General features: G+C 54.4%; 3 protein-coding genes across 6 annotated transcripts in view; 2 read left to right on the forward strand and 1 right to left on the reverse strand.

Annotated features, from left to right (window-relative positions):
- The first annotated feature begins 701 nt into the window (after nt 1–701).
- EIF6 (eukaryotic translation initiation factor 6) lies at nt 702–6,472 on the forward strand. 2 transcript variants are annotated; one of them, XM_026503359.4, is made up of 7 exons: nt 702–833; nt 1,007–1,125; nt 1,259–1,344; nt 2,886–3,061; nt 3,609–3,785; nt 3,984–4,165; nt 6,199–6,472. In XM_026503359.4, the coding sequence occupies exons 2-7, from the start codon at nt 1,019–1,021 to the stop codon at nt 6,206–6,208; spliced, it is 738 nt and encodes a 245-aa protein (XP_026359144.1). In that variant the 5' UTR covers nt 702–833; nt 1,007–1,018; the 3' UTR covers nt 6,209–6,472. The 2 variants fall into 2 exon arrangements, with proteins under 2 accessions (XP_026359144.1, XP_026359145.1); XM_026503360.4 differs by having other exon boundaries at nt 709–808.
- A 583-nt stretch (nt 6,473–7,055) lies between these two features.
- Nucleotides 7,056–13,901, forward strand: part of MMP24OS (MMP24 opposite strand) — a 39,862-nt gene continuing 33,016 nt past the window's right edge. The window contains exons 1-2 of one of the 3 annotated variants that reach the window (XR_006409998.3): nt 7,056–7,152; nt 12,468–12,567. Coding sequence is in view for 1 of the 3 variants with exons in the window: in XM_026503362.4 (XP_026359147.3) it covers nt 7,238–7,423 (186 nt within the window). In the remaining 2 variants the exon portion in view is untranslated. Of the gene's footprint in view, nt 7,153–7,234; nt 7,919–12,467; nt 12,568–13,901 lie in introns of those variants that run through there. The other 2 variants (XR_006409997.3, XM_026503362.4) reach the window with 2 other exon arrangements.
- Nucleotides 8,129–13,901, reverse strand: part of MMP24 (matrix metallopeptidase 24) — a 41,977-nt gene continuing 36,204 nt past the window's right edge. Inside the window, exons 8-9 of the mRNA XM_026503364.4 lie at nt 12,771–13,037; nt 8,129–10,819 (exon numbers count right to left, since the gene is read on the reverse strand). Coding sequence (XP_026359149.2) covers nt 10,482–10,819; nt 12,771–13,037 — 605 coding nt within the window. The 3' untranslated portion in view covers nt 8,129–10,481. The remainder of the gene's footprint in view (nt 10,820–12,770; nt 13,038–13,901) is intronic.

The following is a 13,901-nucleotide window of genomic DNA, read 5'->3' on the forward strand; positions in this document are numbered from 1 at the left end:
CAGGTCCCTTGACTGCCACCATCTATCTCGGGGGCAGAAAGTGGCTGCTGACTGAGTGCTCAAGCACATGCAAGGCGCACACAGCGGCAGCCAGTCAGGACCCACACCGTTGCCCATTTACCCTCCCCTCTCTCCAGTACCTTCTTCAGTCTGGTTTCTTCTACTTCGCTGGCCATGCCTCCTTCCCCAGCCTTTGTCCTGGTCTCATTTCTCCCCACTGGACGGCTCCATGGGTGACCTCATCCACCCCAGGCTTCAGCCCCAAATCTCAGTCCTTCACTCTCCCCTGGGCTCCAGATCTGGCCTGGACGTCTGTCTCGCACCTCAAGCTCGGCCCGTCACCTTCCTCACACCTGCTCTTCCTTCTTAGGCTTTACTTCAGTAAGCATCTTCATCATCTTCAGTTCATCGTGTCTCTACGAGACAGCCCTGGTTTCTCCTCTCTTGTGCCTCGCATCCCACCAGCCAGGGTCTCGGTCAATTGTATCTCCTAAAAAGCTCCTGGATGGATGGATGGATGGATGGATGGATGGATGGATGGATGGATGAATGAATGAATGGATGAATGAGATCATGCTTGGGGCGGGGCCAAGTGGGGTCCGGGCCCTTCCACTTGTAACCATAGAGTCCTCCCAGGGGGTGGAGCTACGGTTGCCGCCTGCGTGGCGGGGTGCGCCGTGCGCTCCCGGAAGTCTCCCTGGACGGAGGCGGAAACGGAAACCTACTTAGGGCCGAGTAGAAGCGTTTGCCGCGTGCGGACTTTGTGGTCGATCGGTGAGCCGGTGTGGAGGAACACCGGAAGGGACAGGTCCGGACTCCCCGCATCGTTAGTGGTAGGAGCCAGAGGATTCGGGGCTAGAGAGTCTAGAGGGGCCCAGTGGGCGGGACCCGAGATTTGAGGGGCCGAGAGGGGCGTGGTCGCAGCGGGGCCAGAGGGGCCGAGGCCGGCGACCCCAGACCCAGGGCCGAGATCGGATCCGCGGGCCCTAAACTCCCGGTCCCGCAGCCCTTAGGCCTCATGGCGGTCAGAGCGTCTTTCGAGAACAACTGTGAGATCGGCTGCTTTGCCAAACTCACCAACACCTACTGCCTAGTGGCCATCGGAGGGTCAGAGAACTTCTACAGGTGCGGCGGGAGCCCCGGGGCCCGTGGGAGTGGGGTGGCTGGATGGCGGGGAGGGTGCTGGGAGTCGGGAGCTCCGGCAGAGTGAGGGCTCACACCCCTCAGCCCTGTGACCACTGAGTCCCTGTTCCTACAGTGTGTTCGAGGGTGAGCTCGCTGATACCATCCCCGTGGTGCACGCGTCCATCGCCGGCTGCCGCATCATCGGTCGCATGTGTGTGGGTAAGCCGGGTGGAAGACGCGGAGCGAGGGTGTGGAGCCGCTCAGAGCCTTTAATTGTAGCCTTAGAGGGAACCCCGAGTGACCCTTGGGTTTCCAGTCTTTCTTCCATTATGTCCAGAGTCTAGAGAATCTCTCAGGCGTGCGCTGGACCCAGTTAAAGTGTCCGCTGATCTGACACGGGCCAAGGCTTCGGGATCACAGAATAACAGATAACATTAAGTGCTTTCACTCTTACACTTAATTTCTTTCCTTCTTCTGGAAGACCCTGGCAGGTAGGCATTATTGCCTAATCTGACTAATGAAGCTAAGATCCAAAGAACCCAAGTGACTCACCAGGTTCCACACCTAGTGTGAGGGAACACTGAAATGTCATCTCTCCCTTGCCACTGACTCTAGGCAAGTTGCTTCCTCTTTCTGAGGAGCCAGTTCTGCCACTACAAAATGACAAGCTAAGATTCTAGGTCATCCTGTTCAGTTACCCATTTAAATCCTAATCCCCTTTACCATGTCTCTGAGTGGTATCCCTGTCATACTCCCCCACTTCCCATCACTGTTGAGTCTGACCATTGGTCCTTTCTATGAGCTGGGTCTGTCGCACTGTCACCCCTTATTTCTTTACTATCACCCTTTCCTACTAGTTCTGTTCACTGGGGCCATGTAGGAGTTTGTTCTTTTATTTTTTTTTATCATAAGCCTGATTACCTTGGCCTCAGTATTTTCTTCTTCAGGCCAAACACTCTTATCCCTAATCGTGACCTTTGGACGTGATGCTTGGTGTTTTTTTTTTTATAATGTGTGTAACTCGGAGTTCAGAAGTTCAGAGTTGTGTTCTTGCAATGGTAGGTGGAGGTTTAGTTATTGTCGCAATATAATTGTGGTTTGTTCATTCTTATTGCATTTTGTGTAAGTATATTCAGTATATTCAACCACAGTATATTCATTTGACAGTAGGCATTTGAATAGTTTTCAGTTCGTTCTACAGTGAATAGTGTTGCTCTTTCAGTGAACACATGGACTTGTTTCTGTTGGATATGTAATACCTCGGAGAGGAATGTGTAGGTCACAGGGTATGTGAATATATGTAGCTGGTGATGCCAGATAATCATCTGAAGTGGTTGACCAATTTACACTCCTACTGGTTGTTCCATGTATCTTTGCCAACACGTGGTATTGGCATTCTTTTTAAAAATTTAGTCTTTAAAAATTTAGTCTTTAAAATAAATGTGTAGTGTTACCTCAATTTTTAAGTAGCAAAATATACAACTAATGCCAAGAGTTCCTCTTGCTAGTCCTGGTTCCCCCTGGTTGATGATGGCAAAGTGGGCGGGGTGTGTTGGGACAGATTCCTGGGCTATCTCTGGTCTGCCCAGTGGGATTCCTGGTCCCCCTGGGTGTTGCATGGATCAGTAGATTGGTGGGGTCTGGGCCTAACTGCTTTCCTAGGGAAGCTAACTGGGCTGTCTTCAGCTCCCAGAGCTTAGCAGGCATCTTATGTATTTGTGGTCCAGTCTCGCCCTCCCTCCTAATTTGGGTCTTTCTAGGGAATAGACACGGTCTCCTGGTGCCCAACAACACCACCGACCAGGAACTGCAGCACATTCGCAACTGCCTCCCAGACTCAGTGCAGATCCGGCGGGTGGAGGAGCGGCTTTCAGCCCTGGGCAACGTCACCACTTGCAACGACTACGTGGCCTTGGTTCACCCAGACCTGGACAGGGTAAGATAGCCTGATTTGGCCCAGGAGTCACAGGACCAGCATAGTCAGGGGTTAGTCACTGTTTTTGCCTATCAGGCAGGACTTAGGGGTGTCTCTTGTGGCTTCTCTTTATACTTGGGCTGTCTCATGTCAGACACTCATTGGATAGTAATAATAGAGGCCTTCTGTGGTGTGGTCAGTGCCAGAAAGAAGCTGAGAAGGCTATTAATCCTTCAGAATCAGGGAGATGGACCCATCCCATCCTGCAACCAACGCCAGGAGAGATAATTGACAGTTGAACTCCTGAGTGTGGGTTAGAGAGAAGAGAGTGATGTGGAGACCAGCCTGTCTACTCAGGGCATGCACAGATATAAGGGGCTCCCTAGCAGGTCTAGACTCTGCTCCAAGCTATATTCCCTCCTTTTTCTGTGCGAAGCTTCCATATGCAGCTACGTAGCAGAGGAATGAGGGGTGTAGAGAGCCAAGTCCTGGGTGGTTCTGGGCATGGAGGGCCCTGCGTTCTTTGACCTGCAAGTTCTGGACTGAGTACCATGCCTTTGGCTAACAGGAAACAGAAGAAATCCTGGCTGATGTGCTCAAGGTGGAAGTCTTCAGACAGACAGTGGCTGACCAGGTGCTAGTAGGAAGCTACTCTGTCTTTAGCAATCAGGGAGGCCTGGTACATCCGAAGACTTCAATTGAAGACCAAGATGAGCTGTCCTCTCTTCTTCAGGTCCCCCTTGTGGTAAGCATTCCTTTCTCTGACCTCCGTCTCCTGCTGAGGCAGATCCTTCGCCCAGTGTTAAGGATCTGCGTTACCACGCGTCACAGTTTGCAGTTGGGTTTGCAGGGCAGGGAGCAGGGTGTGGGGAATGTCCTCATCGGGGAGCGGCAAGACTTTGGCTTTTGGTGCCATGAGCCACACTGAGCCATCCCTTGGCAGGCGGGCACTGTGAACCGAGGCAGTGAGGTGATTGCCGCCGGGATGGTGGTGAACGACTGGTGTGCCTTCTGTGGCCTGGACACAACCAGCACAGAGCTGTCAGTGGTGGAGAGTGTCTTCAAGCTGAACGAAGCCCAGCCGAGCACCATTGCTACCAGCATGCGGGATTCCCTCATCGACAGGTATGTGGGCCTCTCTTCTGCCTTTTGAGGGTAGGGGAAGGAGATGGCAGCTAGAATGGGAGCCACTCTGCATTCATACTGGTAGGTTCTCCTCGTGTGGGAGGGCACACCTGCAGCGCTGCTGAGGGGGGTCACGGGGCACAGCCAGCAAGCGTTGCCTGAATGTCTGCTCGTCGCCATCTCTGAAGGCGCAGCTCAGCCATGCTTCTCTCTGGGCTATCTTATTTTCTCACCACATTGTTTTGTTGTCTGTGGCTGCTTGTGTATCCACGTCCCCAGCCATCAGCCCAGAGCCTGAGACAAAAAGAGCTGTTTACAGAGGGAAGGAGGGGAAGCTGCTCTTAGGAACTGAGGAGACCCTAAGGGGCTTGTTGGGGGTGGGGTTGTATCAAAATCACAATTGTCTGAATTTCTGTGCTTTTAAGAAAAAAGTGGGTTCTTGGGCCCTAACCCTGGAGAGTCTGGGGTGTGAGTCTCTGGAATCTCTTCTTCCTTTGGAAGAGCAGCAGGTGTGGATATTCACCCTTCCCATGGAGGATTCTTCTCGAGGCATATGCCACCCTCAAGTATCACAGGAGTCTGTGAGGAGGGGAACGCCAGAGTAGAGCAAGCACCCAGTAACAGACCCCCTACTTAAAACAGCCAAAATTATCCTTCATTCTCCCTTCTTCATTCATTCGTTCACCTGCTGTGCATTGAGCCCTATTCCCTAAGTGGCTCAGGAAGCTCCAGTGAGACACTGTGGTATCCAGGAAGGTTTTGTGCAGGACACATCAGTTAGTCTGGACCCCGGGGGAATGAGTAGGTATTTGAATACGCAGAGATGAAGTGGGGAAGCACTTGAGACAGACCCTGAGATGGGGAAGTGTGGAGAGTGTGAAGAGGAAGGGTTGCATTGCCAGAGTGTCAAAGACCCTGAATGGCCACATCAAGAAGTTTTGGCTGTAGGCCTGTGATTTTGACCTTTAGTCTGTGTTGTGATGCTTGTTAATGTAGATTCCTGCCATCACCCCTCACTTACTGATCGCCTAAGTCTGGAGTGAGACCCAACCATGTGTGGTTTATTTTAATAAGTTTCTCTGGGTGATTCTGATGGGGAATCAGCATTGAGAGAGCAGTTGAAAGGGTTTGAATGGGAAAGTGGTACCAGTGGTTTTGTCATTTGTTCAATAGCTCTTTTTTTGAACATCTGCTATGCCAAACAGTCATGATGGGCTGATGAGTAAAATGCACCCTCCCTGCCCTTGTGGAACATAGAATCTGACAAAGAAGACAGTATGTACACAATCATTTAATTAAAAAACAAAGTTTAAAACCTCTTAGCAGCCTAAGAACAGAAAGAAATTTCTGCAGCCTGATAATTGGTACCTACCAAAAAACTACAGTAAATGTTGTATTTAACAGTGAAGCTTCAGAAATTGCTCTTAAAGTCAGGCAGAATTGCCCACAGTCCCCAACACAGGTCAGCATACGGTGATCCTAGCTCGTGCAGTTAGATAAGGTAAAGAGGTGGGTATTAGGAAGAGCCAAAACTCATTGGCTTCATTTGGTTTTGAACGCATTGATTCGAGGTGCCCATGAGAGCTCATAATGATGGGTTCAGGTAGGTAATTAGAAATACATATTCCAGTTTTATAATTGTACACATAATTATTACCTCTAGGAAGAATGTTCTGGCCCCATTCCTACCACTGGAGTATTTGTGGTCTGGACATGCCCCTTCTCTTTTGAATCCCCTTACTCCCTTCTCTGATGTTTGTTGGACTTGACCTCTGAGGTTCTGGTTTATGATCAATAAGTTTGAACAAATTATTGAGTTGAGCGGGGAAGGAGTTACTTTTAGTTTTTAAGCACCGAAGAGTTCTAGACTGGATTGTGACTCAAGGAAGCAGTGTAATCTGGTGGGGGTGCTCTGAGTGTGGCTGTTCAGGGCTGAACTGGAACAAAGCGGTAAGGGTGGAGGCAGGCATCTCAGGAATATGAGGTGTGCTCTGAGAAGCACCTACTGACAGTATTCCTTCTTCTCTCCCTAGCCTCACCTGAGTCACCTTCCATGCTGTTCTGTGGATTCCTGGCTCTGGACTTTGGCTCCCTCCATGCCCCACCCAGTCTGTTTTGGTTGCTAGGAGGGAGTTGGCAAAGAGCTCACTGGGACTGAGTGGCTGGATGCCCAGCTTTTCACCTGTGCCCATCTGAATCTACAGTTACTGCAAAAATCTGCCATATTGTGCTGTCAGGCCTTAAGGGCTCCTGACTGACCCGCTCTGTTTGCTGTACCACCCCCATTAAAGGGCAGCTTCCTCTGGCTATTCTTGAATGTGTTGTTTGGGGGCCTGGGCCTGCAACCCTCCTTCCTTAGCATTGTTCTGGGGGAAAGTGGGTAGGATGCACACACAGCGTCAGTTTCACAATCTCCCACTGTCCTCCCCCATGATCAGGATGGGTGGCTTCCTCCCAGGGCAAGAGGAAGCAGCACTCTCTCTACTGTAGTTCTCGCATTTTCCATACAACTTCAGCCTCATACTTCCGGGCTTCAAGGAATGAGAATCTGTTCCAGCTGGCCTCGGGGCAGGTATGAGGACCTGTAAGGGGTCTGGGGCACCTGGTTACACGGCAGTTTTGTCTCCTTGGACCGAGGTGGACAGAGGTCGCTGACCTGGCTGCCAGCTGCCCCGGACAAGGTCCGAGCAACTTCCCTCAGTAGCTCCAGTGGGTGTGGGAAGCGTCTGGAGGAGTCCTGTGTGTGTCCGGGCTGTGTGCGGGGCGGGCCCCGGGACGTTGGAGCGGCATTGGCCGGTGGCTGGTGGGTGGAGTCGGGTCTGCCGGGCCCGCCCCCGGGATGTGGAGCGGCGCTGCGCCGGGCGGGGGGGGCGGGGTCGACGCGCTGTGAGGTCACGACGCCAGCCCCTCCCGGCGTCGCTACGCTGCTTGCGAAGCCCTGACGCCGGCGCTGGGATTCTGGAGACCCGAGGCTCGGGCGGCGCGAGGTGAGGGCAGGGCCGGGCCGGAGCGGGGCGGGGAGGCTGGGTGGCATGCGGCTGGCCCACACCTGACGGCCTCTCTTTGCAGACCATGGGCGCTCGGCTGAGCGGCGGCCAGGGCGCCCCGGAGCAGGTGCAGCCCCAGCCCGAGCCCCAACCCCAACCCCAACCCCAACCCGGGGCGCCCGAGGCCCCTGAGCGGCCCCAGCCTGAACCCGGTCCCTGGGGGCCGCTGGACGATGTGCGCTTCCTCATCGCCTGCACCTCCTGGTACTGACAAGCCGCCCTCCGCAGTTACTGCCCGCTGCCAGCTGTCGTTCTGTCCGCCTTCACCTGGTTCGTCTCTTGTGGTCTCTTTCCACCCCCGGTGCCCAGGAGACGCTCGGAGAGTCGAGGAGGTCACGGAGGACTATGGATGGGGCACCGGCTGGCCTCTAGCTCCCTCCGAAATTGTTCACTTCTCAGCCTGCACCCACAGCAGCTCAAACCTTCGTGCTCACCCCCACCCCATAGCTTCTTCAGCGGTCTGGGTCCTGGGGAAGCCCTCTCCGGCACTGGCTTCCAAAACCAGGCCAAGATTCCTGGTAAGACCCCAAGACTGCTGACGTGACCTCTCGTCTGGCCCTTATTGCTGAGAACCAGGCTTTTTGCTTTTGTCTTTGGTTATGGTGCCATATGCCTTGGCTTCAGAGAAGACCTAGCCACAGTGACCTTCCCCATACTCCTCCTAGGGGAGATTGCTCTGTCATCCTGGATCCCAGTGGGGCATTATCAGGCTGTGTTCCGGGAACCCCAGTAACACTGGGCCTCCAGGGCCAGTCTTTTGGAGAGAGGAGACATCCGATTGCTGAGCTGGGAGATGAGATGCATGGGACAGTTCCCAGACACCCCAAAGCACCTTGTTCCCCTTGTCCCAGAAGGTTCTTAAGGCCACTCCCAGAACCTGATCCTTGTTCCCATATCCCAAGGAAACAACACACTCTGTATTTTTGTTTTATTTAGAAATGATTTAAAAAACATTATACAAAGGCTGATCAGTTTAAAATGTGACCGACACTGAAATGCTGTGATGTTCCCCAGGCCGAGGGAAGCTGGGCTCTGGGGTCCCCAGTGCTGTGCCCCTCTGTCTGCCCTGTCCTGGGGTGATGGACAAACAGATGACCACAAGACAGGAGAATCCGAGATTGGAAGCCTCCAGGCTGAGCCCTCTCCGGGCCTGACCCTGCATCCCTCACATCTGCAGCCTGCGCTGCCTGCCTCCATCTCCTGCTCTTTCTCAGCTGACCTCGGTAGTACCAGGAGCCAGTGGGGAGCCTGGGGAGCCTAGAGCTTTCAAGAAGTGAGAGCACCAACCTGAGGAGTGGAGAGGGACCTAGAAGGGGAAAAGGGAGGCCAGGAAGAGATGGATAAAAGAGACCCTTCTGATCTCATCTTGGACCCTAGAGGCGTCCATAGGTGGGGACCCAAGGCCCAGCCAGACCACCTGATGGCCTGGGCGAGAAACAACCTCTCTGTGCTTCATTTGAGGGCACGGCGAGAGTTACCCTAGGCTTCCCAGGGCCTACACGAGTTTCATGTGAGTGGACAGGTATGAGCTAATAAAGTGCTTTGCAAAGTATAAAACACTATACAAACCTATGAATCACTAATATCTCTGCAGTTGTTCCCAACCCGCCCCAGGGAGCCCGCCCTTGGCCAAAATGAGAAAAAACAGAAGGATGATGACAGGGAACACAGTGGACCCACATAGGTGCCTCTGGGACAAGAGAGATTCTGCTCAAGACAGCTCCCAGGGCAATAGTAGTCCCTGTCTGCTACAGGTTAAGCCAACCCAAAGCCCTGAGGCCACAGGGTAGGGGCAAGGCCCATGCACGCTCAGAGAGCCAGGATGGCATCTGAGGCTCTGCCAGCACCCTGAGGACTGATACCTCCTTTTGGCTTTGGCAGAGAGCCCGTGGGCACCACTGAACCCATTGGTCTTGCCTAGGGCTCTCAGTGACAAAGGGAGCTGCCTCCACCGGCTTGGAGAGAGGCAAGCTGAGCCCTAGGAATTCCTGCCAGCAACAGTGAAGGGTGGGCCCCTAGCATTGGGACTACTACCAGTTGAGGGGTGCCCCTTTTCAAAGAGCAGTGCAGGAAGATGGGCCCAGTGAGCTGGGTTAGCAAGGGCCAAGCTTGTATAAACACTGCTTCCAGGCTGAGAGATTGAGTTGGTCTCAGGGTGGCTGGGGGTGTGGGCTCTGAACACTTCGGAAGGCTGCCCTGGGCCCGTTACCCCAAAGCCATGAGAATGTTGGCCTGGAGCCATTTCTGCCGCACCTAACTAGTCAGGCTGAGCCCCAGACCATAAGCAACAGGGCCAGGGACTAGAGGAGTGGGGAAGAGGGACAGAGGAGAGGAGGATGGTCACAACTCAGATCAGCCTCCAGAAAGAGGGTCAGCTCCTGCCCCAGCCCTTTAGCCTCATGACAGAATCTAGCTCCTGGGGTGTCTGGGCGCTAGAGTGGCCTTAGCAGCACCTTGGTCCTTATCTCCTGGGGAAGGGCCGGCCACGCTGGCCTCATCACCAAGATAGTCACCTCTAATTCACCTAACGCCTCAAGCAGCCTTTGCAGAATGGGACTTTTAAAACAGTAGTGACAGGACATTTAAATATTCACGACGTGACAGCTGGGTCCTTGTCAGACCCAGCTGGGCCACAGCACTGCCTGCAACATGTGACCCTAAATCCTAGGTCTCAGAGGAGACCCTGATGTGTGGAGCAGGTTTCCTGAGGGATCTGCTGAGTGCCAGCAGGGGAAACCCAGGCTTTTTGCCCACCATGTTGGCAGCAGGGGTCTTGTAGCCTTGGAGGACAATGGGGTGGGGGTGGGGGGACATCTGACCAGCAGGTGTTGGCAAAGGGGGACCGGGATTGGTGGCATCTCCCAGATGGGGCTGAGAGTGCTAGTGCTGGCTTCCACAGAAGGTGCTGGGTCCAGCCAGGAACAGAGCTGTGGTGCCTCATTGATACCACAGGATTCAGTGACCACAGGGCCTCCTCCTGGCATGGTCCCTGCCTCCTGATGGGGCCTGGCCTCTTCCCTCGGGTAGGGAGCAGTTTACCCAGGACAGAAGGCTGGCAGCCGGGTGCCAGACACCCACCGTGGGGCACAGCCACCATCACTCCCTGCCCCACACTCAGCCTAGGCCAATGTACCTACCACTTCAGCTGCATGACCCCTGGCCTAGGGCCCTGCTGGCCTCAGTGGGCAGTGGCCAGAGCTGCCCCTCAGACCCTGATGAGGAAGGGCCTGGCTGGCCAGACCGAGTGGACGGAGAGGGCTCTGGGCTGCTCACACCCACTCCTGTACTGGCCGCTTGTAGTAGGTGACAGGCTGAGGGCCTGCCTTGTTCTTGAACTGGAAGATGGTGTAGACCAGCACCAGGATGCAGAGGGACAGGATGCAGGGGATGACCACAGCCACGGCATTCACAGAGCCTGGTACGTCGTTGATAGTCACCATGATGTCCACATCGTCCTGGGGCAGCCGCCGCTCCTTCCGCCGCTCCACCTCCTTCTGGTTGCAGCCCATCCAATCACGCAGGATGTTGCGTGGGTAGCCTGGCTCCACACTCAGTTTCTGGTTGTCAAACTTCCAGTAGTCCCGGCCCTTGTAGAAGTAGGTGTAATCTGCAGAAACATGGCCCAGCATCACCACTCCCAGACGCTTGTCTGCACCTGCTCTGACCCACTGTGAGAGGGCAGTGTGGAGGAAGGGCACCTCTCCCACCTTGGAGTCCAAGAGGAGCTCTGAAGGAGGGGTGGGCATATGAAGGTGTGGGAGCAGCATGTTGGAAGGCTTGGAGGTGGGGCGAGGGCAGTGCTTGGCACCTTCTGCACACAGTGTGGCAGGATCACAGAGTGTGACCTGCACAGTTGCAGAGAGGTGCGCCCAGGACGTGGAGCAGCCTAGCCCATCATCTCAGAGGTGCTGGGAAGGCACTGAGGGGCTTTAAGTAGATAAGTCCCAATTTGTGCCTCCCTGCCTTGGGGTCACAACTCCACACATTTGCCTTTACCACCCCCCAACACACATGGGTGAGATCAACTCCCAGCTAGGGCTTGGACAGCACTGCCTTCATCGTTCTGGGACCACAGTCCAGCTCCCGCTTGCAGCAAGGGAGACAGGGAGCAAGATTTCTCCTTTTGTTGACAGTGGACACCACCTTGTCACAGTTATCATGGATTTTCTTTGGCTTGTCACACATCACAACACAGATGCAGGGTCTCTGGGACCCTGCTGAGGAAGGGCCTAGAAAGAAAGGAGGTGGAGGGGCTGGAGAGCCACACCAGGCTCCCAGCAACAGCCTTCAGGGCCCGGCCAGTCTAGAGACAGCAAAGCAACTCACTCAGACTCTCCTATTGGCCAGCCCCCCACCCTGGGATTTTCATTGGCCAAAGTCCTTGATGTCACCTGTTTCTGAGGCTCCCAGAAAGCGAGACCGTGTGTGTAAAGCATCAGGTACACAGGAGAGCCACCAAGTAGCAGCTCTGCCCCTGAGATTTTTGGCTTTCTTACCAGTAACATCTCCTTGGAGAGCCTTCCCAGTGATGCTCTCTAATGCGCCCCCACCCCCACCCCCCAGCTCTTCCACTGCCTTCCCTTCCCTTAGAAGCATTTGTTGCCACCTTAGCTGTTTTCTGCCTCTAGACTGGGAGCCAGGGATGCAACGCAAGGCTTGTTCTCTGCTCCTTCCCCAGCTCTCCCACACAGGCTGACTCTCAGGAATTACTGGGGAGTGACTGAATGACTCCTGTCATTCTACATAACATAAAACACACCAGCAAGATGTTGATGATGGCCATGATGATAGCAGCTGAAACACCTGTGGCAGGGACCGTGCACTAGGCATTTGTCTAAGGGCTCTACTTAATCTATCTTATTTAATTCTTACAAATGCCAACAAGGTAGGTACCCCTATTATCCCCATTTGATACATGAGGATGCTGGGAAAACTGAGGTGGTTTGCCCAAACTCCTAGTAAGTGATGGCGGTGGGACGTGAAGCCAGCCAGGCTCCAGCCAGCCAGGCTCCAGAGCCTGTGCTTTTGACCTGATTGGGGGAAATGTATTTAACAAACATTCACTCTGCACCTGGCAACACCCCAGCCCCTCCTCTTGAGAAGTTCCTAGTCTGGTGGGACGCTCCCAGCCTGGCCTCCAGGAGGAGCTTAGGAAATGTCTCATAAATAAAAAAGGCTTCTCTTTCCATCTGCCTGCCCTCAAGCCTTATACACAAGCACTTGTGAAAGCACCTGTATCCATCATTGCTTTTCAGATTTGCTTACTCGAGGAACCACTAGAGTACCTCTGAGGACCACTGTTTGAGAAATGCTGTCCGAAGGGGTGAAGTCAATCTGTGGAAACATCTCTCAAATGTGAGTCATCCCTGCAGATAAGAAGTGTAACTTGGTAGCTGGGAAGAGAATGCATTGACTGTGTGAACCTGGGTAGATATGAGGCCGTTGTCTTTACCATCAGGCACCTTTCTCAAATCTGGGTACCCTGAGAGTATGCCCGTGGGCCCTGTTGACACCCACATAAAATCAGACACCCCCTCTACAGCCAGGCTCTTACGTACATCCTTCCTTGCTGATGAAGGCCCCCTGGGGAGCCTGTGGGATGCCCTTCCACACAGTGATGGGCTTAGGGTAGCCAGGGTCCGTGGCCCGCCGCTCCTCGCTGTAGCGCCAGTACCGTTCACCTTTGAAAAAGTAGGTCTTGCCCACTGGTTCCCAGCGCAGAGCCGTATCGATGCCTTCTCGGGGCAGACAGCTCCCCAGCTCCCCGAGGCTGTGGGGGTACCCAGGCTCCACCGTCACCTCCTTAAACACCCAGTACTTGTCGCCTGTAGCCAAGAGAAGCCCAGGATCACCCAGTCACGTGGTGCCAGAGGTGGTGGCTAGTGCCACAGGTCCATCTTCTAGGACTGAAGTCATTCACAGAGCCAGGTGTCAGGGGGAAACAACCAAGACCTGCTTGAGGGCCTCTGTGGGACACTGAGGCACCTGGGCCCTGGCAGAGCATGGGGGCGAGAAGCCAGAGGCCAGTCACCACAGATCCTGGGCAACCAGCCCCATGCTGCCCAGCCTCCATGCCCCACCCTGCTCTTCACTCATGTGACTTGCTCCTCTCCTCTGGGGTGTCCTCAGCCACTCCTGTGGCTTCACACATATTAGGACTCTCCCACCTTCCACCAGTGACACCCAACTCTTAGGGCTGACAGCCACTCCCATTGGACCTGAGCCCCTACCGAGGACCCTGGATCCCAGCCTCTGGGCATTTCTACATCTGCTTCCTAGAGTTCCTCATCACCTCCACAGGGGGCTCCCTCCCTCATCACCTTCTGCCTCCCAGTTCCCCAACAAGAATCCTAGCATCACCTTGACCCTCCCTTTCCTTCTCCTCTCAGTGTTCAGCCTCTCCTGAGGCCTTTTGCATCTTTTAGATGTTCCCACTCTGCCTCACTGGTGCTCCGGGATGTGGCCTCCTCGACTCGCCCCCTTCTCTCCAGCAACTGATCAGAATGGCCTCCCCACCTCTGCCCTATTGGATTGCCGCCTGCCCTCTGGCTCTCCATGGCTCGGAAACATCCAGTGAACTTCCAGCATTGCCCTCTCGGGTCAAGACTGCATTCTAGCCTGGCAACCAAGGCTCCTCAGGACTCTCCTCCACTCTCCTTTCCAGACCACTGCTCCCCGCTCTCCAATGT

Source organism: Ursus arctos, unplaced genomic scaffold (assembly GCF_023065955.2).
Source record: "Ursus arctos isolate Adak ecotype North America unplaced genomic scaffold, UrsArc2.0 scaffold_16, whole genome shotgun sequence".
Classification (NCBI taxonomy): domain Eukaryota; kingdom Metazoa; phylum Chordata; class Mammalia; order Carnivora; family Ursidae; genus Ursus; species Ursus arctos.

Bases quoted from the DNA above. Each gene is read 5' to 3' on its own strand.
- EIF6 (XM_026503359.4), top strand. From the start codon at position 1,019: ATGGCGGTCAGAGCGTCTTTCGAGAACAACTGTGAGATCGGCTGCTTT. The intron at 1,345-2,885 runs GTAAGCCGGGTG...GGGTCTTTCTAG, and splicing joins CATCGGTCGCATGTGTGTGG to GGAATAGACACGGTCTCCTG. The intron at 3,786-3,983 runs GTAAGCATTCCT...ATCCCTTGGCAG, and splicing joins TTCTTCAGGTCCCCCTTGTG to GCGGGCACTGTGAACCGAGG.